Here is a 23,201-nt window from a genome sequence, read left to right as displayed (position 1 = left end):
ATAGATTGAAAATAACACCTCTGCAACTATTTATACTTCAGACTGTAAAACTGTATGATAAAAATGTGCAAGGGGAGGGAATCCCTGGGTGGCTCAGTGGTTTGGCACCTGCCTTGGACTCAGGGCATGATCCCGGGATCGAGTCCCACATTGGACTCCCTGCGTGGAGCCTGCTTCTCCCTCTGCCTGTGTCTCTGCCTCTCTCTCTCTCTCTCTCTTTCTCTCTCTGTGTGTGTCACTCACAAATAAAGAAAATCTTTTTTAAAATAAATAAATAAAAATATTTTTTTAATGTGCAAGGGGAGATTTTGTTATTAAAAGGTCAGGGAAGGGACGCCTGAGTGGCTCAGCTGTTAAGCGTCTGCCTTCTGCTCAGGGTGTGATCCTGGAGTCCTGGGATCAAGTCCCACATCAGGCTCCCTGCATGGAGCCTGCCTCTGCCTCTGCCTATGTCTCTGCCTCTCTCTCTCTCTCTCTCTCTCTCATGAATAAATAAAATCTTTTTTAAAAAGAAAAGAAAAAGAAAGACTAGGGAAATGTGAATAAACTGTGGTATTTAGTACAATGGATTGAATGTGACCCCTCCGCCCCCCCAAATTCACATGCTGAAATCTGACCCCTAATGTGATGACATTAGGAGGTAGGGACTTTGGGAGGTGATTAGGTCTTGATTTAGGTCTTCATGAATGGAATGAGTGCTATTATAAAGGGGACCCCAGAGAGCTTTCTCCTCCTCTTTCTGCAATGTGATTGATGACTGTCTGCAACCCAGAAAAAGGCCCTCATCCAACCATGCGGTCACCCATTTCTCAGACTTCCAACCCCCAGTACTGTGAGAAATAAATTTCTGTTGTTTATAAGCCACCCAATCTGTGACACTTAGTTATAGCAGCCTGAACTAAGACCTTTATTCAGGATTATTGTAACTAAGTTAATTTCCCAGTTTTGATCACTGTATTATGGTTAAGTCAGTTAACATCAGAGAAGACTAGGTGAAGGGTATATGGGAAATCTTTGTACTATTTTTTTTCCAACTTTCACATAAATCTAAAATCACTTCAAAACAAAAAAGTCGAAGAAAATCACAGGAGATTCACAGGCAAAAACATTTGCTGATTATTGAGTGACATGAGTCACAGTGTCTACGAGACAAAAGCAAACCAGTGCAGTTCTTCCTGGTTCTGATCCCCGACAGAAACTTCTACCCCGCTGCCCTCACCACACACTGATGTGATAAGGTCCTTTAGCATCCTCTTACAGGAAACAGAAACAAGTAGGGCTCATTTTTCTTTCTGTAGGTCTGCATTGTGCACTGAGAAGATGCTTACAGCTCTCTCAAGTGCAGGTGTTCTATTTATTTTCTTTTAGAGTGTTCTTCCTGATTACAAAAGCAATATAAACTTCTTATAGAGGGGCGCCTGGGTGGCTCAGTTGGTTAAGTGTCTGACTCTTGATTTCAGCTCAGGTCATGATCTCAAGGTTGTAAGATCAAGCCCCGCCTCAGACTCCATGCTGAGTGTGGAGCCTGTTTAAGATTCACTCTCTCCCTCTTCCTCTGACCCTCCCCCGCACCCCCACCTGTATGTTCTCTCAATCTCTGTCTCTCTCTCTCTCAAAATAAAAAAAAATAGACTTCTTATAGAAATTTTGGAAAACAAAGATAGCTACATAGAAGAAAATAAAAATGCCTGCAATTACACACCACCATGAGTATATTGGGCTATTTCTTCCTAGTCTTTTTCCATGCATATATATACATGATGCGGGGGGGTTCTTTTAATAAAAATACGAATCTTTCCAATGTAACTGCAAACTACTTTTCTTTACAATTACAAGACCATCTCTCCACATCATGACATTTTTCTCCTACATTTTAAAACATGAATGTTAACTAAGTAAAATTTAAATTTAAAAAATTTAATCACAAGATAAAATTCCCTTGTGTGGATGCACCAAAATTGATATTACTGATCCCCTATTACTGGATCTTGTGCTCATCAACCCTACAGGGCCAGGGGCTCTGTCTCTGCCAGAGTCTCTGCATGCCAGGTAGGCACTTAAACCAAGCCAAATGGACCAACAGACATATGTGGCTAAGAAATACCAAAGAAGATAGGGTTTCTTGCTCTGCCAAAATCTAAGCAAGCCTCAGAATATTGCTTCCTGGTGGATGATGGTGAGGTGTGGTGCCTATCTCCCCAAACCCCTGTTTAGAAAAGTGTTTGAGTATATCCCCAAATATCAAATATTTATAATTTTAATATATTTATTTATATATTTACTTTATGCATATGTACTTAAGTACATATATATTGCTGGTTTACAAATTATATTAATGTACTGCATACTAACATAATAATTGTGGACATTATATCATATATCCTAAACCAGAAAATGATTTATAAGTGATAGATGAGAAATTTGTAAATTCTAATCATGTACCCTGAATTTTAGTATGTCCGTTTTCCATCATAAAGCATATACAGAAAATAGAAATTTAGGGACACCTGGCTGGCTCAGCAGTTGAGCATCTGCCTTTGGCTCAGGGCATGATCCCGCGGTCCCAGGATCAAGTCCCATATCGGGCTCCCTGCATGGAGCCTGCTTCTCCCTCTGCCTACATCTCTGCCTCTCTCTGTGTGTCTCTCATAAGTAAATAAATTTTTTAAAAAGAAAGAAAATAGAAATTTAAAAGTGATAAAATAGGGGCGCCTAGGTAGCTCAGTTGGTTAAGCATCTGCCTTCAGCTCAGGTCATGATCCCGGGATCCTGGGATCAAGCCCCACATCTAGTTCCCTGCTCAGTGGGGAGTCTGCTTCTCCCTCTCCCGCTCCCCTTGCTTGTGTTCTCTCTCCCTCCCTCTCTCTCTCTCTCTCTCTCTCTCTCTCTGTCAAGTAAATAAATAAAATTGTTTTTAAAAAGTGATAAACAGGCAATTGGAATAGAAGTTCTAACATTGTCTTCCTGCACCCCAATGTACACACTCTGCTCTGGAGATGGAGTGGGGTAAATGGAGAGATATCCAACCATACCCATTATTTGCTTGGAAAGAGGCAGCATGTCACTTGTCATAACACCTTCAAATAGCTCCTGAAAGCATCCTCTGTCAGGAAGTCAACCTCAAACCCTCTTGGACCCCTCTAGGCATTTCAAATTGGCTCCTGCAGAGGACTGCTGACCTCTGTGCCACATGGCCGTTCGTTACACTGCTGGTATGTTGTCTATTGACTTTAGATTATTGGAGCCTATAGGCAAGAGGCGGGCCATTAATCTGTCCAGCACTTAGCACGCTGTTAGCCTTCATTGTTAGAGGCCACTGTGATTTGTAGACCAAACACTGGCCCTGGAGTCAGAAAACCTGGGTTTTGGTCCTTTCTCTGCCCTTTGCTTAGTTGTGTGACCTTGGGCAAGCCCATTTATCTCTCTGAAGGAAGTCACAGTATGCCATAGGAGACAATGTGACAAGCAGAAGAGACATAGGCCCTAGAAACAGCCATACCTGGCTCAAATCTCAGCCCTGCCATTGGGTGCTATACAATCTGGGGCAAGCTTCTCTTCTCTTGGCTTCCACGTTCTCATTTTCAGTTGGGATAATAATACCACTTATCTCACAGGCTTGTGAAAAGTTACTAGAATAATTACTTAATGAACAGTTGCTGAATCTGACATTTAAAAGGTAAGTAGAATTACTGAATGTCAAAGTCTTCCAAAATCATCTGTCCAACCCCCTCACTCTATGGATGAGCACACTGAGGACAAGACCTGGGAAGGGGGTTTGTCCAGCTGTACTCTGAGCTCTGTCTTTTCTAGAGTCGGCAAACCTGGATTCTCATTAGGGTGCTAGCATTAGCTCCAGGTAAATTCCCCTAAAGCACTCCTCTGCTTATAACAGACATTAATAGTTATTTTACTACATATGAGTGAAGAAAAGGGAAGGGAGGAGAAGAGCCATGACACTAAACCTTATAAGGCGACAGGTCAGATAAAAACATTCAGCCCTCCAGAAAGAATTTGGATGACAATAACATACATGATAATGGCACATATACTACGGACCAGGTATTATTCTAGGCACTTTTCACACATTAATGTACTTAATCCTCACAACAGTTTTACAATCCCCATTTTTCAGTTGAGTAAATGGGGTCAAAAAATTTTGCACTATAAGAGCTACGATTCCAACCTGGTGGTATGTTTCGGGCAGTGGTTCTCCAAATTGAGCAAGCATTGGAATCACTGGAAAAGCTTGTTCGAACACAGATGACTGGGTCCCACCTTCAGAGGTTCTGATTAGGCAGGTCTGGGATGGGGCCCAAGAATTTCTATTTCTAATGAGTTCCCAGGTGATACTGCTGCTGTTGGTAGAAGGGCCATAGTTTTGAACATCAATAGTATATGATTCTAAAGTCAACCACCTTATTACATCACCCAGGTCATCCTCTTGCAAAACCCTTCATTGACTCCTCCATAATCTTAAGATAAAACACAGATGTCTCCTTAAAATACATAGGGCATTTCATGATCTGGTCTTACTTAGCTTTCTAATCTCATCTCCTTCTGGTATCCTCCATACAGCTCATATCCATCCTCCAAAGCTATTTTCCATTTCGGAATGTAGCAAAAGCTCCTTCTGGCTCCTGCCTGCATTTGCTATTCCTTCTGTCTAGGATGCCTGCACTCTCACATGCTCCTTCCATCAACACTTAAGTAATTTCTTGTGCTTTAAAGTTTAACTGAAGCATTACCTCCTTCCACAAACCTAACAGAATCCTACTTCCTACCCCCTCTCCACGTTGGGGTGAGGGGCCTCCTTGGGGCCCCCAGTTCTCTGGCTTTCCTTCCTGCTCTCACTATCCTGCAATTTTCTTTGTGTGTGTGTGTGTGTGTGTGTGTGTGTGTGTGTGTGTGTGTATTTTTATTGGAGTTCAATTTGCCAACATATAGTATAATACCCAGTGCTCATCTCATCAAGTGCCCCCTCAGTGCCCGTCACCCAGTCACCCCATCCCTCTGCCCACCTCCCCTTCCACTACCTCTTATTCATTTCCCAGAGTTAGGAGTCTCTCATTTTCTGTCACCCTCTCTGATTTTTCCTACTCATTTTTTCTCCTTTCCCCTATAATCCCTTTCACTACTTTTTTATATTCTCCATATGTTTGTCCTTTTCTGATTGACTTACTTCACTCCGCATAATACCCTCCAGTTCCATCCATGTCAAAGCAAATGGTGGGTATTTGTCCTTTCTAATGGCTGAGTAATATTCCATTGTATATATATACCACATCTTCTTTATCCATTCATCTTTCGATGGACACTGAGGCTCCTTCCATAATTTGTCTATTGTGGACATTGCTGCTATAAACATTGGGGTGCAGGTGTCTCAGCAGATTTACCCATCTGTACCTTTGGGGTAAATCTGCAGTAGTGCAACTTCTGGGTCATAGGGTAGCCCTATTTTTAAAGAATGGTGAAAATTAACAAGACAGGAAACAACAAATGTTGGAGAGGATGTGGAGAAAGGGGAACCCTCTTGCACTGTTGGTGGGAATGTGAACTGGTACAGCCACTCTGGAAAACTGTGTGGAGGTTCCTCAAAGAATTAAAAATAGAGCTATCCTGCAATTTTCTATAGAGTGGTTTCCCCCATAACCCTGAGGGACCTAGCTTATTCATATTAGTATGCCCAGTACCTGATACATGGTAAATGCTTGTAAATGAATGTACAAGGTTGATGATTGGGGAACATCACCAGAACCCCAATAGCAATATTAAAAACTGTTTGGTGAGGGGCACTTGGCTGGTTCAGTCCATACAACGTAACTCTTGACCTCCGGGTTTTAACTTCAAGCCCCACACTGGGTGTAGAGATTACTTAAAAATTAAATATCTTTTAAAATTAAAAAATACAAACTGGTGAAAATATAGAATCAGAAAAAGTAGACTGCCTCTTGCTATAAGCCTGCCCCTGCCATGCAGAATTGATTAAATTATTTTTCCCATTGCCTGTCTCCCTTTTACCCTTTCTCTTCCTCCCCACCTCCAAGTCCAGCACTGAACATACTCTGCCCCTGCTCCTCAGATTACATTTCCAGTCCCTCTGCCCCAGTCTCTAATTGCCTCCAGGTTGCCATTAAAGCTGTCCCCTTTGCTGTGGGGAGAGAACCTGTCTCTGGCAACACTGTAAGACTTGGCCAACTCAAGTTTGCAGGGGTGTTCTCCTCTTCCCTCAAAAGTAGGGAAGATCAGGAATGAAAGGAGAGGGCTAAAAAAAAAAAGAAAGGAGAGGGCTGGGGGCATATATCCTGGGTGACATGGACTTCGACTCTCGTTCCAGATTATAGTTTATTCTCTTTAGGAGAGTTATTTTCACCCTCTTAGGAGAATGGAATGGGATCATTCTCATTATTTTTTTTCTCTTGCTGACATGAAGGCAGATAATGAATGCTGTTTGGCCTTGTGATTTACAAGTTCCTTGAAATGGGGCAATTGAAGAAGCATAAGCTCAGCTGAGATCTAAGAAGCATTAGACAAGTTTAATATTTATAATTTGCTTCTCCCAATAACTGGCCTCAAGTTTCATCAAAAGAGTTGTGAGTCAGCCAAAGCAAACTGTAGGGAGAGTTATACTTTGTAAAGTGTAACTATGAGATAGGGCCAACCAGCTCTGGTGGAAATTCAAATAGAATCACTTAACAAACAAACAACAACTACTACTACAACAAGCAGCAATGACAAATACTAGAGGAGAAAGAGTCTGATTTCCAGAGTTATATTATAATATTCAAAGTGACCAGCTTTTAACAAAAAATTATGAGACTTGCAAAGAAATAGGCCATACCCAGGAAATAGACCATACTCAGGATAAAACAAAACAACCAACAGAAACTGTCCCCAAGGAAGCCAAAATGTTGGACTTTTTAGACAAAGATTCAAGTTGGCTATTTTATATATGTCCAAAGAGTTAAAGGAAACCATGTCTAAAGAACTACAGGAAAGTGTGAGAATGATGTCTCAGTAAATGGAGAATATCAATAAAGAGGTAGAAATTATTTTTTAAAAGAACCAAATAGAAATTCTGGAGTTGAAAAGTAAAATGGATGTGAAAAATTTACTAGAGAGGCTTAACAGCAGATTTGAACATGCAGAAGAAAAAAAATCAGCAAACTTGAAGATATTGATATCCAATGTGAGAAACAGAAAAAAGAATGAAGAAAAGTAATTAAAGGCTGAGAGACTCATGGGACATCCTCAAATATACAACATATACAGAATGGAAGTCTCAGAAGGAGAGGAGAGAAAGGAGTGTAAAGAATATTTGAAGAAATAATAGGAAAAACTTACCCAAATCTGATGAAAAATATTAATCTACACAACCAAAAAGTTCAACTAACTCCAAGTAGGATAAACTCAAAAAGGTCTGCACCTAGACACATCACAAGCAAACTGTAAAAAAACAAAAACAAATAGTCTTGAAAACAGCAAAAGACAAGTCACTCATCACATACAAAGGATTCTCAATACAATTAACAGTTGATTTTGCATCAGAAACCAGGGAGGCATGAAGACAGTGGGATGATATATTCAAAGTGTTGACAGGCAAAAGCTGTCAACCGACAATTCTATACCCAGCAAAATAATCTTTAAAAAGTGAAGGAGAGGGGATCCCTGGGTGGTGCAGCGGTTTAGCGCCTGCCTTTGGCCCAGGGCGCGATCCTGGAGACCCGGGATCGAATCCCACGTCGGGCTCCTGGTGCATGGAGCCTGCTTCTCCCTCTGCCTATGTCTCTGCCTCTCTCTCTATCTCTGTGTGACTATCATCAATAAATAAAAATTTTAAAAAGAAAAAAAAATAAAAAATAAAAAATGAAGGAGAATATTATTCAGCCCCCCAAAAAAGAGAATGAAATCTTGCCATCTGCAACAACGTGAATGGACCTTGAGGGCATAATGCCAAGTGAACTAAGTCAGAGGAAGACAAATATCATATGATCTCACTTATATGTAGAACCAAAAACACTGGGATCCCTGGGTGGCTCAGTGGTTTAGTGCCTGCCCTCAGCCCAGGGCCTGATCCTGGAGTCCTGAGATCAAGTCCCACGTCAGGCTCCCTGCATGGAGCCTGCTTCTCCCTCTGCCTGTGTCTCTGCTTCTCTCTCTGTGTGTGTTTCTCATGCATGAATAAGTAAAATCTTAAAAAAAAAAGAACCAAAAACACTAACCCAAACTCATACATACAGAGAACAGACTAGTGGTTACCAGAAGTGAGGATATGGAGTGGGCAAAATGGGTGATGGGGTCAAAAGGCATAAACCTCTAATTATAAAATAAGTCACAGGTGTGGAATGTACAGCATGGTGACTATAGTTCATAATACTGTATTGCATATTTGAAAGTTGCTAAGAGAGTAGATCTAAAAATTCTTTATTCACAAGAAAAAAAAACTTTTTTTGTATGTATGGTGACAGATGTTAACTAGACTTACTGTGGGGACCATTTTGCAATATATGCAAACACTGAATCATTATGTAGTACAGCTGAAACTCATATAATATTATATGTCAATTACACCTAAATTGAAAAAAGAGAGGAGGGGCACCTGGATGGTTCAAGCATCTGACTCTTAATTTTGGCTCATGACATGATCTCGGGTCTTGGGATCAAGCCCTGCATTGGGCTCCACACTCAGTATGCTGCCTGCTTGAGATTCTCTTTCCCCCTCTGCCTATGCCCCTCTCTCCCACTTGCACTCTCTCTCAAAATAAATATTAAAGATACTAATGTGGTATTTTTGTAACTCTCTTTTTCCATCTGATTGAAAAGCTAACTGTACAAAGCAGAAAGTATGGATCTATGTTCATGGGTACATCATGTGTAAGAATGTAATTACGATGCTTGATTTACAGATCAGAAACCAAGGCATGCCCAAACTGAGGCATGAGGAGGTAGTGAGCCTTGCCAAGGTCACAATACAGTCAAGAAGTGGAGGCAAGAATTAAACACATGCCTGCCTGATAGCAAAACCCATGAGTTTAAAGCCCTTGCTATGCCATGTAAGGAAAAGCCCTGGGCCTCTCCACCTAGCTGCCAGAGGGGGGCTTTTTGGAAGAAGCTCAAAACATCCCACCAAAGAAGGTCCTTGAAAATAGCTCCTCCTTCATAGATTTCTATTGTATTACTCACATTTCCCCAAGCACAGGGCTAAGCACTCAGCAGATACTCAGTAACCCCAGTTGAACAGAGTGATCTACATACATAGTTTAGGGACCTAAGGACAAGGCAACTTTAGCAAGGGAGTGGCAAGACCAAATAACATTCACTAAGTGCTTCCTATTATGCTGCACACCATGCTAAGTGTTCATACACATTCAAGTTATCTAGTTGCATCCAAGTAAGAACCCTGTGAATTAGGTCCTAGGACTATCTTGTATCAGCAAAAGATTGGCTCCTTTCTCTATTTTTGAGATATTTAAATCAAATGAAAGCCAAATCAAGCTTTAGAAATGCTGGGCAAAGCCTTCAGCCTTCTTGTCTACATTATAAGTTGTCCTAGGGGCCTGCTTCTAAACTTGGAAAGGCACACGTGCCACCTGGTACTTCATAAATGTTCTCTATAACACTGCCAAGGTAGAGCAGAGAGATTGGCACCATCTGCCTGGAGATTCAGTGTGGTCTATTTATTGGGATTTCTGGAGTATTAGAACTTCTCCCCTACTACCCCTTATTTTCCCAACCACTCCCTCCTGATGCCTGAAATGCCCACAGTATGTTCTGAGGAAGCTTCATCGAAAAATATTTACCCTATCAGCTCTCATCCTAGCACTGTGGCCTCCACCCATGGAGGCTTTTTGCCTCCTAGAGTCTTGTTAATAAGCACGTGTACCTGTTATGCCCCAGGCTCTTATCAAATATGCCCCAACTTGCAGTTCAGTCCTCAGCAGGACTTGACAGCGTGGGACACAGAACCAGTATGTGAGATAAAGGGCTCACCACACAGTAGGAAGGAAAGTGGTGCCAGGGGAGATGAGGGGCTGTGGCCCAAAACCTCTGCCGCGACCTCACTGTACACAGCCCTGGTGACCCTCCCTCCAGTCTACCTAAGGCTCCAGGCAGAAATGAAATCCAGCATCTGAGCAGTCCAAGATTGGACCATCGAGTCATACCAATTTGAGCTAATGGGTGCAGAGGAGGCTGGTCTATATTATGATATTATGGACCATTTTTCAAAATGATACAGTTTTATGACTGCCCAGCCGGTACAGTAGCATGGAACTAATAGCTAACCAAAACCTGCCAAGTCCCAGGCCTGACAGATCTGTTTAATGACAAGAACCATTTATAATTAGTACATTTGGTCTGTAAATGGGCCCCACTCTACTCCTAGCCAACAGTTTGTTCCCAGGGTTGCTATGAGCATGTACCCACAATGCTTACTCCATTTTTAACAGGATCCCAAAGAAAACTCAATCATTATGAAGCCCAGTCCCTGGCAGAAGCTCCCAAATGCTGACCGGGCCATCAAAAGCAGTGACCAAAGTTGTCTGTAGCCAGATCATCAAAAAGTAGTACCATGGCGGGAGCTGAAACCCTGACCTTTGTTACAGTGTAACACCAGCACCCTGAGATGGGAATGGCCTCTGGCTCCCTTATCTGCTAGAAATATACAGTTTCCTGAATGTCAACAGGACACATTTTTTTTTTTTTGCAGGCATCAAGTCAGGATGTAGGATGTAGTCAGAAGCCAGGGATACAACTTTTTGGTTACATCAAATGAAATTATTAGTAAAGGACACCCTAAGCAAGTTGGCAAGACACCCACTTCTGTTTCCTACCAAGAAAAGTGAATGCACAAGGATCCTGTGTGCATTCTCCCACCATGGTCACACATACTCACACACACTTCACACACAAGTCCTTTGTTGAGCTTTGAGGCATGAAATGGGAAATTTAAAAGAAGAGCCTGAGAAGCCATTTTATTTCACTTTCAGAGGGCTTCTCACCATCTGGCAAATGAGCCAGCATCAAGTGATACAGACTGGAGCCCCTCTCATGGAGTCTGACTTTTCATCCTAGATGTAAGGCAATGAACTCGCAGGGCTCGGGGCAGGATAAGCTTCTGATGGGGGGAAATCATTGTAAGTTCTGAAAGTAACCCCCAGTTGGACTTGTGGGTGTAGCAGATTTGTGTTTTGGTGAAGTGAACACCTAAAAGAGGGGAATGTGTGCAAAAGAAAAAATGGGGCACCTGGGTGGCCCAGTCAGTTAAGCATCTGCCTTCAGCTCAGGTCATGATCCCAGGGTCCTGGGATCCAGCCCTGCATCAGGCTCCCTGAAGCCTGCTCCCCCTTTCGCCCTCCCCACTTGCTTGCTCTGTATCAAGTAAAGAAATAAAAAATCTTAAAAAAAGAAAACGATATTATAAAATAAAAGTTGCAGGAAAAGCTCTAAAAAACCCACTTGAGCTGGGTCTAAAGAGGCAGCCAGAGAGAGAGAGAGAGAGGCTCACCTTTCTCCTCCAGACTTCTTTATCCTCTGTACTGATGGGTAAATTTGGAGTTTGCAAAAATGTACACACAGGTAGTATGTGCCCCTCAAGAAGTGAGCCCAGCAACGATGGAAGGACCAGGGGTACCTTGGACTATTTCCTCAGAAACCTGGATAAGGAGGCTTTGGATCCTCAAAGGATGAGAGGATTCCAGACAGAGTGAAAGCTCAAAGGCACAAATGAGCATGGCGGGGTAGCAGTGGTGCTAGGGACCCAGACAAGGCCTCGCTTGAATGGAGGGCCCGAGGCCGGGAGCACTGAGAGGTGAAGAAGTGGGGGAAAAAAATCTAACAGATTGTACTTGTCAGATACTACAGGTTATTGGCATGAGAGTGTTCCCTGCCCTTCCCTCAGGAAAAAAACGTTTGCAGACCCATGTGAGGCTACGTGCTATGCGCTCCAGCATGATGTCCACTTAGCAGCCTCACCTCTGGGAAATATGTCGCTTTTCTTCAAAGATCTGTATGAGTCCTAGGGAACCTGAGGTTCTTTCTCAGATGAAATACAGCAAGCCAGGACAGCTGTGTCTGACATTTCCTGAGTGAAACAAGGAAGGCTGTGCCTGGCTCTGCCTTGTCTGGGAGGGGAAACATTCCGGAAGGAGCCCGCACTCCCAGCCCCTATTTGGCCTCTCTGCTTCCACACTGCTCTCTTGGCCCCAGAGTTGGGAACCCTCTCAAATGTGTTGGGATGAAGGCTGAGAATAAATCCTGGGTGTGTGTGTGTATGTGTTTCCAAACTCCATCCAGGGCAGTCCTTCCACACTTTGCCTGTTGTCCCCAGCCCATTGGCAATGACTTAGCCCTGACCCCCACAGCAAAGCCTCACTGGTTTCTAAAGAAGCATTAGGACCAGGGAAGCCATGGGAGCAGGGGGTCTCCCCAGAGCCCAGCAAGTCCTGTACTCTCTGTCCCAGCTTGTGGGGCGTGCACATGGGGAGTTAAAATGCAGGCTTAGTCCCCGACTCCACACCTGCGGAGGGCCAGCAGGCCTGGTCTAACCCCCAACGGCTGGCATACAGGGGCCTCATTCACAATTCACTGCATTTCAAGGAGCACTGCCTATCACAGGCCACTCTTGCACAGGGCCTCCTTCCTATGAGTGACTCCTGCTCACAGTCAGGCTGCTCTAATCTTGCAGATAGGCCTGGACCTCCCTCCCTCAGCACATTTTTTAGGAAGGGTGTTTCTCTCTCTCTCTCGCTCTCTCACTCTCTCGCTCTCTCGCTCTCTCCCCCTCTCCCTCTCTCTCTTTTTATCATCATCAAAATATATTCAGAAAACACCCACATCTCTGTCCACACTATAAATCAGGGTGGGGAGCCTCTGGCCCACAGCCCAGATCTGGCCCTCAGCTTGATTCATCTGGCATGTGGGGGATACTGTACTGGCTGTCACAGCTGCAACCCAGAGCATAATGCCTGCCTCCCTCCCTGCCTCTCACCCCCTGGACTGCTGGGGCCAGCCCATTCCAAAGGGAGCCTCAAAAATAGCCAGACTCAGATGGGGGTGGCTCCTGGGGCTCCTTCAGTTGCTATTCAACAGGAAACAGGACTACAGAGCCAGGGAGGCGATTTTCATAATGACAAAAGTCAATGTTGAGCGGCCACTTTGTGAATTTTCAGGATTGTCCTAACAAAGCATGTCACCTCCGTTTTTCTCATTTATTCTTCCCAACCCTTTTGTGCTAAGAACTCTTGTTTTCATCTGGAGTGTAGGAAGCAGGGGCTCAGGAACTTGCCTGGCCCCACAGCTAGGAAGCAGCCCAGCTGGGAATTAAAGCCGGCGGCTGACATCAGCACCTTCGTAAGGCACTACTATCTGCTGCATCACTGCACCACGCCTGTTCTCACGACTCAGGCGTCCTGGCTTTTCCTTGTCTCTGCATTATATGCAGTAACCACGTGCTCATTCTGGGGTGATGGTAAATTCAACTCCAGTTACTTCAGAGTGGCAACCCCTGCTCTAAAGATTTATAAAACAAGCAAATAAAACCAAGGGTAGAGGGTGTGTTTAATAGAGAGTTAATGTTTTATCACAAAGATTTTCTTTTACTATTTGCCTAGATAGGTTGTGACTAATAGAGATGGGGAAAGTGAGGGGCGGGCAGGAGGGGGGCAAGCAAGCCCTCTGGTGCTCTCCAAGAGACCTCTTCAAACCCTTCCATGGTATCTCAATGCCCCAAAGTACTACTGGCACAATCCTTCACCTCCTCAAAGACTGCATTGAAATGACATTTCTGGGCAAGTGAGCTGGAGCCCAGAATTTATACCCCAATAAAATACAGTACCAAGAAAGACACTGGGAATCAGAAATACCCAGCAGTTGAATGGTTAAAAACAAAAAGGGAGCAGGGGGTAAATTCAGAGTCCCCAGTGTCAGACCATCTGTCTACCTTAAAAAAAAAAAAAGAAATATAAGCTTTTGCCTAATGTGAAATCTGCAAATACCAATGGACACACAAATACCTTTTGCTGATACTCCAAGGCAGCAGACAACTGCTTGGGTTTAGGAGAAACCAGGGGAACTCGAGACTGATCCAGGAAAGAGGAGGCAGCTGCTTGGTGACAGAACCCCAGAGCCCCCATGACTCCTGATTCCTAAGGCCCAAGTGACCAGAGGTATAGAATAAAAGAAAGACTTGGCTGGGCCCCTAACCCCGCCAACAGGGTGGTCCCAGAATCCGACAGCTGGTACTAACAGCCCTGGCAGTGTGACACTCCAAATGAGTACATTGCGTCCTCCCAAGATCCTTGGAAATGGAAGCTTTGCTATGCTCATTACTGAGAAGGCTCTGGCGCCCTCCCACTCATTTGTACCTCTTCACCCTCTCTCTAAACATGTGTTGTCTGGCAGGCACAGCTGCGAGCTCCTAAAAGCCATGGCCTCAGACCTCCAGAAGACCCCATGGAAAGGGGTCAAGGTGAGGATGATTGACCTGAAGGGCACCCTGTCAGAGTCCCAGAAGCACATGGCCCTGCAGGTCTGGCCACAGAAAACCCATGGCTCTGTTTTCAGAACCTGCTTGTGTCCTGCCCCGCGTGGCAGTCCAGAAGCCAGTAACTCGGAGGAGTCTGATTCCTACCCAGAGAAGTGTAGAAAAACTGTGAGACTCTAAGGAAGTAAATCAAAATAACAGTGCATCTAGAAGCCTGGTGACCTACTTCCTGAATCGGATGTTGGAATCGCCTTCCCACAGAACAGCCAATTGTGATGTGTTAGTATTTTCATGCAGTGCGGCCCTCTGGCATGGAGGCTCTGCCCCATTCCTTCCCAAGGAAATTCCACTGCAGGCAATGTTATGATTAGTGGACTAATAACACTTGTCGTTGGAACACTCCAGACAAAGCTGCAGTGTGGACTGGCCTCCAAGTCCCTTAATCACCTATTTCATCATCTCGACACTGGAGCCCTGGCAATGGGGATGGGCTTGTGGATCCCAATAATTAACCAAAGGGACAGCTGCTTACTTGCATGGGGATCTCCCATCCCTCCATTCATAATCCCAAGCTGAGCTGGGGTGTTAACCAGTGTGGTTGCCATGTCCAATACTGGATGGCGGTTAGAAAAAGAGATGCTGCAGGCTAATACTGAAGCAGGCCACCTGCCTATTCACTCCTGACATTCACACACATGCATTTTCCCTGTGATTAGCTTGCTGGGGTTCTGGGCAGGGGCCAGGGGAGAGTTGGGGAAATGTGTGTGCGCTAATGGGACCCACCACCTGATTGGGAGCACTGCCAATTCCCAAAACTATAATGGTGAGCTCCTTTACCCTTCCTCCTGACATTGCATGGGGCTGTGGTGGGGAGGGGATATGGAATCTCTAATCACACCAAGGCCTCTGAGGAAGCCAATTGGGTTTCTGGGAAATGAGGTTGGTGGGGGGCCGGGGGTGCAGAGAGAGGGACAGTCTACTCTACTCCTTCATCTAGTCCCTTTGATTGGGCTTCAAATCAAATCAGTTTATTAGCTGAAGGCAGATGCTTACAGTCTTTGAATGAACTGATCTGGAAGTGAGCATGTATAAAAAGACAATACGATAACATAAACAAGTAGGGGAGAGGGAGGCTGATACACTCATAGAAGAAGGAAAAGAATCTCCAGGGACTTACTGATTTCTCAGAACTGCTGGCTAGCCTCAGACCAGTGGACTTGACTTCCTTTCTAACCCTGAGAGCCATCAGGGCTTCTTGGCCACATCTTTTAGGGAAGAAATAAACATATAAAAAATTCTTTTAAAAAGCATACGAAGGGAAATTAAGTTGGGGGAGCAAGTAGTGAGAGCAAGACAGAGGGTGAGAAAAAAGAAAATAAGAAAGGGGAAAGGTCAATTATTGTTGGAAGGTAGAGTGCTAAGGGCAACATCTGCAGGCCCTTAGCAGAAGCACTGGAGCTCTGGGGTGCCTGAAACTGGCTGCAGGGAGAAGCACTTTCCCAGCGCACGGTATGTGATTATTTGGAACACATCAGCGGTTCTCCTGATAACAAGACACAAGGCAGGCAAGCCTCGGCAATTTTCTTCCCACAAACGCACTGTTGTCCCAGGTTCCTGACATAACTACACTGTTCACGGGGTTCCCAGGATGAGATGACTGCCCCCAAGCCAACTGGGAAAATTCCAGGTGTCCACCCACCCCCACCCCTACCCCCAGACCTAGGTACCAAGAGAGAATGTCTTTTGTCCTCTCCTCCACCCTCCCTGAGAAGTACAAACTGCCTGGGTGACCAGATAGCTCATGGAGCAAAGGCTCAAACATTCTCTGGGAAAGTCCCACCCCAATCCCTTTCCCACTGACCTTTCCAAAATTCATTTGGCTTTGTTTTGGGCTCCACAAGTTATGAAAGTTAGCTTCCAGGGGAGCTAGAGATGAGGCATTCCCAATGTGGGATTTAGACCTCTGTTAATTTCCACCCAACTGCCAGAGTATAGTTTGGGGGCTGTTTCTCCCTCATATTTAGACAATGACGCAAAACCTGTTGATTTGTTTAGACACAATTGTCCCTTTGCAGGACAGATGGTATTCAACAGAATGGAATAATTAGGAGATTTAAACGAAATAATTATGTGGGAAAATACGGTTGGAGTCAAACATGCCTGGTAATCTATCTATACGAAGGATTCATGTTTAAAATGTGCATAAAAATTGTCATTCTAGATTCTGTTGCCTTGTTATCCTGAAGTAAAACAATACTTTATCGATGAGAGATGTTTCATATCATGCTGTTAAAGACAAACATGATTTTTTAAGAATCGTGGGAACAGTGACATGAAACATTCAGTTTATTTTCATCTCTTCCTGGGGAAACTGAAGTTCCTGGTGAAACAACTTTATGAGGCAATGGCTTAATTACACTAAATGCTTTTTAAAAAATAACACAGCAGGGTGGGAGTGGGGGTGGGTGGGAGCTACCTTGTTAAATTACTTTTTTTACTTTGAGCTGCCTTTGACTTTCCATAGCTCAGAGTCCAAAAGATGGGACTCTTTCTGCAACATACACTTCTTGAAATGAATGCTGCATGTGTAATGCTCTTCACTAGGCACATATCAGTCCTCTGCCCATGCAAGTGAGGATAAAGAGCCTGCCTGAGACATTTAATCTTGAGACAGCAGCCTCTGCCATGCCAGTTCTACTGAGCTCTCTTTCACTTCTGTGATCTGACAAAGGCAGAGTAGTGGGATTTTGGTCCAGGACCTTGATAGGGGTACTAAGCCAGAATGACAACATGCAAAAGTATCTTCCCAATTCAAAAGGTCTGGAGCAGGGGGTGGGAAGAGTGGACTTTGAATTAAGTGGATTTGGGATTATTTGAGTTTTATTTAAGTGAGGCATCCGATCTTGACCTCAATTCATACCAACTTTAAAATTCTATAATTCCTTGACATTATCTACCAAAGCTGAATGTACATGCACAATCCAGGATTCGGCAATTCTGCTCTTAGTATATTCAACAGAAACACATGGGCACATGCTACAAGACTCATGTACAGAAATACTCATAATAGCTCACACTGATAATAACTCAAAGGTCTGTCAAGTATAGAATGGATAGATTGTGACAAAGTCATTCAGTGGAATGCCATAGAGCACTGAGAATAAGTGGTCTATACTATAAGCAACTGTGTAAATAAATCTCACAAGGGTGATGCTGAGCAAAAGAAGCCAGACACAAAATAGCACACCTGTATGGTTCCATTCACATGAAGTTCAAATGCAGGCAAAGCTAATCTATGCCATGAGAGGTCAGGACAGTGGTTAGCATTAAGGAGTGGCTGGGAGAGACAAGAAGTGTGGTAGGTTGTATGGTGGCCCCCCAAAATATATATTCACATTCCAGAACCTGTGATTGTGAACTTTGGGGGAAAGAAAGGAGTCTTTGCAGATGTAATTAAATCAAGAATCTCAAGGTGAGATCATCCTGGATTATCTAGGTGAGCCCTCAATGACAAGTATCCTTATAAGAAATGAAAGAGGAGACACACAAGAAGTGTAAGAAGGAGAAGGTCCAGTGAAGACAGAGGCAGAGATTCACAGTGATGTGGCCATAAGCCAAGGAAGGTCTAGAACCACCAGAGTTGGCAGAAGTAAGGAAGAATGCTCCCCGAGAGCCCCTGGAAGGAGCACGACCCTGCTGTCATCTTGATTTCAGATCCCTGGCTTCTAGAACTCTGAGAGAAACATTTCTGCTGTTGTAAGCCATTAAACTTGTAGTGATTTGTTATGGCAGCCCTAGGAAACTAATACAGGAAAAGTGTTCTCTTTATTTGGGTGCTTGATTACATGGATAAGTTCATTTTGTAAAAATTCATCAAGTTGTACACTAATAATCTGTGCACTTTTTAATGTGTATATTATACTTCAATAAAAAATTTGTTGAAAGAAAATCCATGATTCTAGAAACTAGTTTCCAACTTCCCACCATTTTGAGTAAAGAGAGGCTGGCTTTATGAAGTTTCATGGTTTATGTGTCAGCCTGGCTTCACAACAAGGAAAGAAGGAAGGCTTTCCACCAAATCAAAAAGTATGTCCCTAACAAACGTATACCCCTACTCTCTCCTTCCACTGTAGCTTTGTGCAGGGTACTTTGGAAGACAGGAGGTCCGAAGCAAGGAGCATACATCCACTTTCATATTTTCCTCTTTGTTGAAGTTGGCAGCACAAGAGTTAAGGGATGACAAATCTCTAGGACAGCAACTGTCTGGAAGTTTTGGGTAACAACAGAGTGACCAAAACCTTACTTTTGCTGAGAGTGGATCAGCTGTAAACCTTTTGTGATCAACAACAAGAGCAAGAGGCCAAACCGTAAGTCCACCTCACGTGCCAATTTTGCAGTGGGTGGGAGAAGCACGGCACAGAGGTCGTGTGTTAGTATGAATGCCATTTAGAGATGGTTTCCTCTGTCTCAAAAAACAAACAAAAAACACACTTGGCGGCTTACAAACGACAGACCAGTGGAGGTTTCAGATTTTTTTCCAAAAGAATGAGATGTCTCCAAAATGAGCATGTTTTGCATTTTCCACTTTCTCCAACCCCAGTCAGAGGATTTTGAACGTGCACTCCCCTCGCACTGGCTTTGAAGAAGTCAGTACTTGCCAGGACTGTGGACTCAAGATGAGAGCCAAGTGCAGATGGAAGGGACCGTGGAGAGCAGGCCCAAATTCCCTCAGCAGGGATTAGTGAGGAACAAAGCTGGCAGGATGGGGGTTTCAAACGGTCACAGGTGCAGAGAGGCACAGGGCAGGGGCGGGGGTGCCGGGGAACAGCCTTTTTCCAGCCTCATGGAAGTCAGCTCTCAGGCATGTCTGCTTAAAGGGAGCCACTGCTGGCTAAATCCAGCCATCAAACTCCAGTTCAAGGAGACCTCAAGCCCTATGTCAGGCTCCAATTCAAGTTGGAAGTCTGCTTATGCTTCCCCCTCTTCCTCTGCCCCTCCCCTGCTTGCTTGCTTGTGTTTTCTCTCTCTCTCTCTCTCTCTCTCTATCTATCTCTCAAATAAATAAATCTTTCTTTAAAACTTAATGACTTCTAGGCACCTGGGTGGCTCAGCAGGTCAGCCTCTGCCTTTGGCTCAGGTCATGATCCCAGGGTCCTGGGAATCAAGTCTCGCATCAGGCTCCCCTTCACGGAGCATGCTTCTCCCTGTGCCTATATCTCTGCCTCTCTCTGTGTCTCTCATGAATAAATAAATAAAATCTTTTAAAAAAAACCTGATGGGACAGCCCCGGTGGTGCAGCGGTTTGGCGCTGCCTGCAGCCCAGGGCGTGATCCTGGAGACCCTGGATCGAGTCCCATGTCGGGCTCTCTGCATGGAGCCTGCTTCTCCCTCTGCCTGTGTCTCTGCCTCTCTCTCTCTCTGTATCTATGAATAAATAAATAAAATCTTTAAAAAAGAAACCTGATGACTGCTCTAAGTCCCCTCCTGCACTGGAATCCTCAGACATGTGTACTCTGCTCCCTGGGGAAGCTCTGTCTCTCGTCCTTTAGGGTATGAACTCCAAAGACCTCCAGGGCCAGGCCCTCTGCTTCTACTGTCTCCTTCAAGCTGCTGCCATCTCCACACAGCTGTTAATGCAAAGAAAAACAGAAGGAAGAGAGAAAAAAAGAAAAGTGAAGCTAAAAGTGAATGGCACATGTTCCACATTAGGCCACTATGGGATGGTCACGACAGTGATTTCTCCAGCAAGAAGAAAAACTTCACTCAAGGATTTGAGAGGGGAAAATGTGAACTTCAGAAGCAAAGAGAAGAAACTGCCCACCTAGAAAATATGAAAAGAAAGGCAATGTTTAGGAGACCAGATAATAACTGATTTGAAAATAAGTCAAAACATAAATCTAACACCATAGGTTAACTATACTGGAGTTTAAAAAAATTTTTTTAATTTTAGGGGTGCCTGGCTAGCTCAGTTAGTTAGGGGCCCGACTCTTGATCTCAGCTCAAGTCTTGATCTTACCATCATGAGTTTAAGCCCTGCGTTAGGCTCCACACCCAGCGTGATTTAAAAGTAGGCCCAGCGTGGAGCCTACTTCTAAAAAGGTTTTTAATTTTAAAAAAATTAGGTAATGTATGGGAGAAGATATTTGCAAATGACATATCAGATAAAGGGCTAGTATCCAAGATCTATAAAGAATTTATTAAACTCAACACCAAAGAAACAATCCATTCTTGAAATGGGCAAAAGACATGAAGAGAAATCTCACAGAGGAAGACATAGACATGGCCAACAAGCACATGAGAGAATGCTCTGCGTCACTTGCCATCAGGGAAATACAAATGAAAACCACAATGAGATACCACCTCACAACAGTGAGAATGGGGAAAATTAACAAGACAGGAAACAACAAAGGTTGGAGAGGATGTGGAGAAAGAGGAACCCTCTTGCCCTGTTGGTGGGAATGTGAACTGGTGCAGCCACTCTGGAAAACTGTGTGGAGGTTCCTCAAACAGTTAAAAATAGATCTGTCCTACGACCCAGCAATTGCACTGCTGGGGATTTACCCCAAAGATACAGATGCAGTGAAACACCGGGACACCTGCACCCCGATGTTTCTAGCAGCAATGTCCACAATCGCCAAACTGTGGAAGGAGCCTCGGTGTCCATTGAAAGATGAATGGATAAAGAAGATGTGGTCTATGTATACAATGGAATATTACTCAGCCATTAGAAACGACAAATACCCACCATTTGCTTCGACGTGGACAGAACTGGAGGGTATTATGCTGAATGAAATAAGTCAATCAGAGAAGGACAAACATTATATGGTCTCATTCATTTGGGGAATATAAAAATTAGTGAAAGGGAATAAAGGGGAAAGGAGAGAAAATGAGTGAAGATATCAGTGAGGGTGACAAAACATGAGACACACCTAACTCTGGGAAATGAACCAGGGGTAGTGGAAAGGGAGGTAGGAGGGGTGTTGGGGTGACTGGGTGACAGGCACTGAGGGGGGCACTTGACGAGATGAGAACTGGGTGTTATGCTATATGTTGGCAAATTGAACTCCAATAAAAAATAATAATAAATTAGGTAATGTGAAATTCTGAGCCTTGACTATAACCTATATTCCATGTTTTTTTCCTAATTCAGTTTTGTCTATATGGCATTCTGGTCAAATGTTCTAACCAAAAGCCCCTGTGGAAAGACTGAACATGAGACAATAGTTCATAATTCAATTCCATCAACATTCACTGAATGCTTACTACATGCTCAACATTCAGTTTGGTGCTGTGGGGAATGCATAGGAAGGAGACAACATAGGCAATGCCCGCAAGAAGTTTGCCATTTTGTTGGGAGAGAGAAGGCTTCCAAATATTGAACAATCCAAATAATTAGGTTAGAAAGTAAAGGCATAAAAAAACAAAAGAAACATACTTCAGTGCAAAGATGTACGGTTGGGGCAAGAATGGGCAATTCAACACCACAAGAATGCCAAAGACAATAAGGAGAGCTCCACAGGATACAAATAAGGTGGATTCCTGGGCTGCAGGAACTGGGCCAGCCAATGTCATGCTCTGAAACTGACATAGTGAGAAAACTCTCATCTTTTGGTGTTATTAAGACTGGGGTATTGTCTCCAAATCAACAAGAGACTGAGAATGGCTTCTAAAATTGCAACCACAAGGCATCAGTGTATATTATTTATTTTATTTTATTATTATTTAAAAAAAATTTTTTTTGATTTATTTATGATAGTCACACACACACACACACAGAGAGAGAGAGGCAGAGACACAGGCAGAGGGAGAAGCAGGCTCCATGCACCGGGAGCCTGACGTGGGATTCGATCCCGGGTCTCCAGGATCGCGCCCTGGGCCAAAGGCAGGCGCTCAACCGCTGCGCCACCCAGGGATCCCTATTATTATTATTTTTAAGGCATCAGTTTAAAAGGCTAACTGAGGGCCACCTGAGTGGCTCAGTGGTTGAGCATCTGCCTTTGGCTCAGGGCATGATCTCAGGGTCCTGGGATTGAGTCCCACATCGGGCTCCCTGAGGGGAGCCCGCTTCTCCCTCTGCCTATGTCTCTGCCTCTCTCTCTATGCCTCTCATGAATAAATAAAATCTTTTTAAAAAAAACTTTGAGCTTTGGACTCAGATAGATTAGAGTCTAAATCCTGTGCTCTGCCATTTACAAACTATGTAACTTTGGACAAATCAAACTTTTATTATTATTATTATTTTCCATTGCGGCTATTATTACTACCAACTTGTTTTCCCAGGTACCTTAATACTGGGAAAGGAAGTTAGAGGACACAAGGTTTCCAGCTACCAGAAAAGCCAACCTTTCACTACCAATGAATAAACTGGTAGTCTGAATTAGTCTCCTTCAAGTCTAGGTGGTGTGTATCAGTCCCCCAGAGTCTCTATGGATGATCTGGGAGTTACGTCTCAGCGACCCACTAGTCTCTCTTGTCACATTTACATCCCAGAATAAGACAGCTTTTGGCTTGTGAGGCTGGAAGTCCAGAGTGAACACTGTGATTGCTGTGGCCACAGCTCCCTTTCCCTGCTCTCCTCCCTGAGTGGCCTCTGTCCTCAAGCTCAAGTGAAACCACGTGGCCCTTTCAGACTTCACATCCATCCATGACAGCAGATCAGAGGGAGAGTGACCTCTTAACACTGAGGAAACTCTCCTCAGAGGCCCACAGCAAATGTTCCTTC

General features: G+C 44.0%; 1 protein-coding gene across 3 annotated transcripts in view; it reads right to left on the bottom strand.

The window, feature by feature from the left end:
• PABIR2 (PABIR family member 2) overlaps positions 1-23,201 on the bottom strand; it is a 214,588-nt gene that overhangs the window by 146,112 nt on the left and 45,275 nt on the right. The window contains exon 10 of one of the 3 annotated variants that reach the window (XM_077889118.1): positions 18,997-20,300. The exons of the other annotated variants lie outside the window; for them this stretch is intronic. Within the exon in view, the coding sequence (XP_077745244.1) occupies positions 20,273-20,300 (28 nt within the window). The 3' untranslated portion in view covers positions 18,997-20,272. Of the gene's footprint in view, positions 1-18,996; positions 20,301-23,201 lie in introns of those variants that run through there. 3 annotated transcript variants of the gene reach the window in all.

This window comes from Canis aureus, chromosome X (genome assembly GCF_053574225.1).
Source record: "Canis aureus isolate CA01 chromosome X, VMU_Caureus_v.1.0, whole genome shotgun sequence".
Taxonomy (NCBI): Eukaryota; Metazoa; Chordata; class Mammalia; order Carnivora; family Canidae; genus Canis; species Canis aureus.
This window is presented reverse-complemented; position numbering and strand designations above follow the sequence as displayed.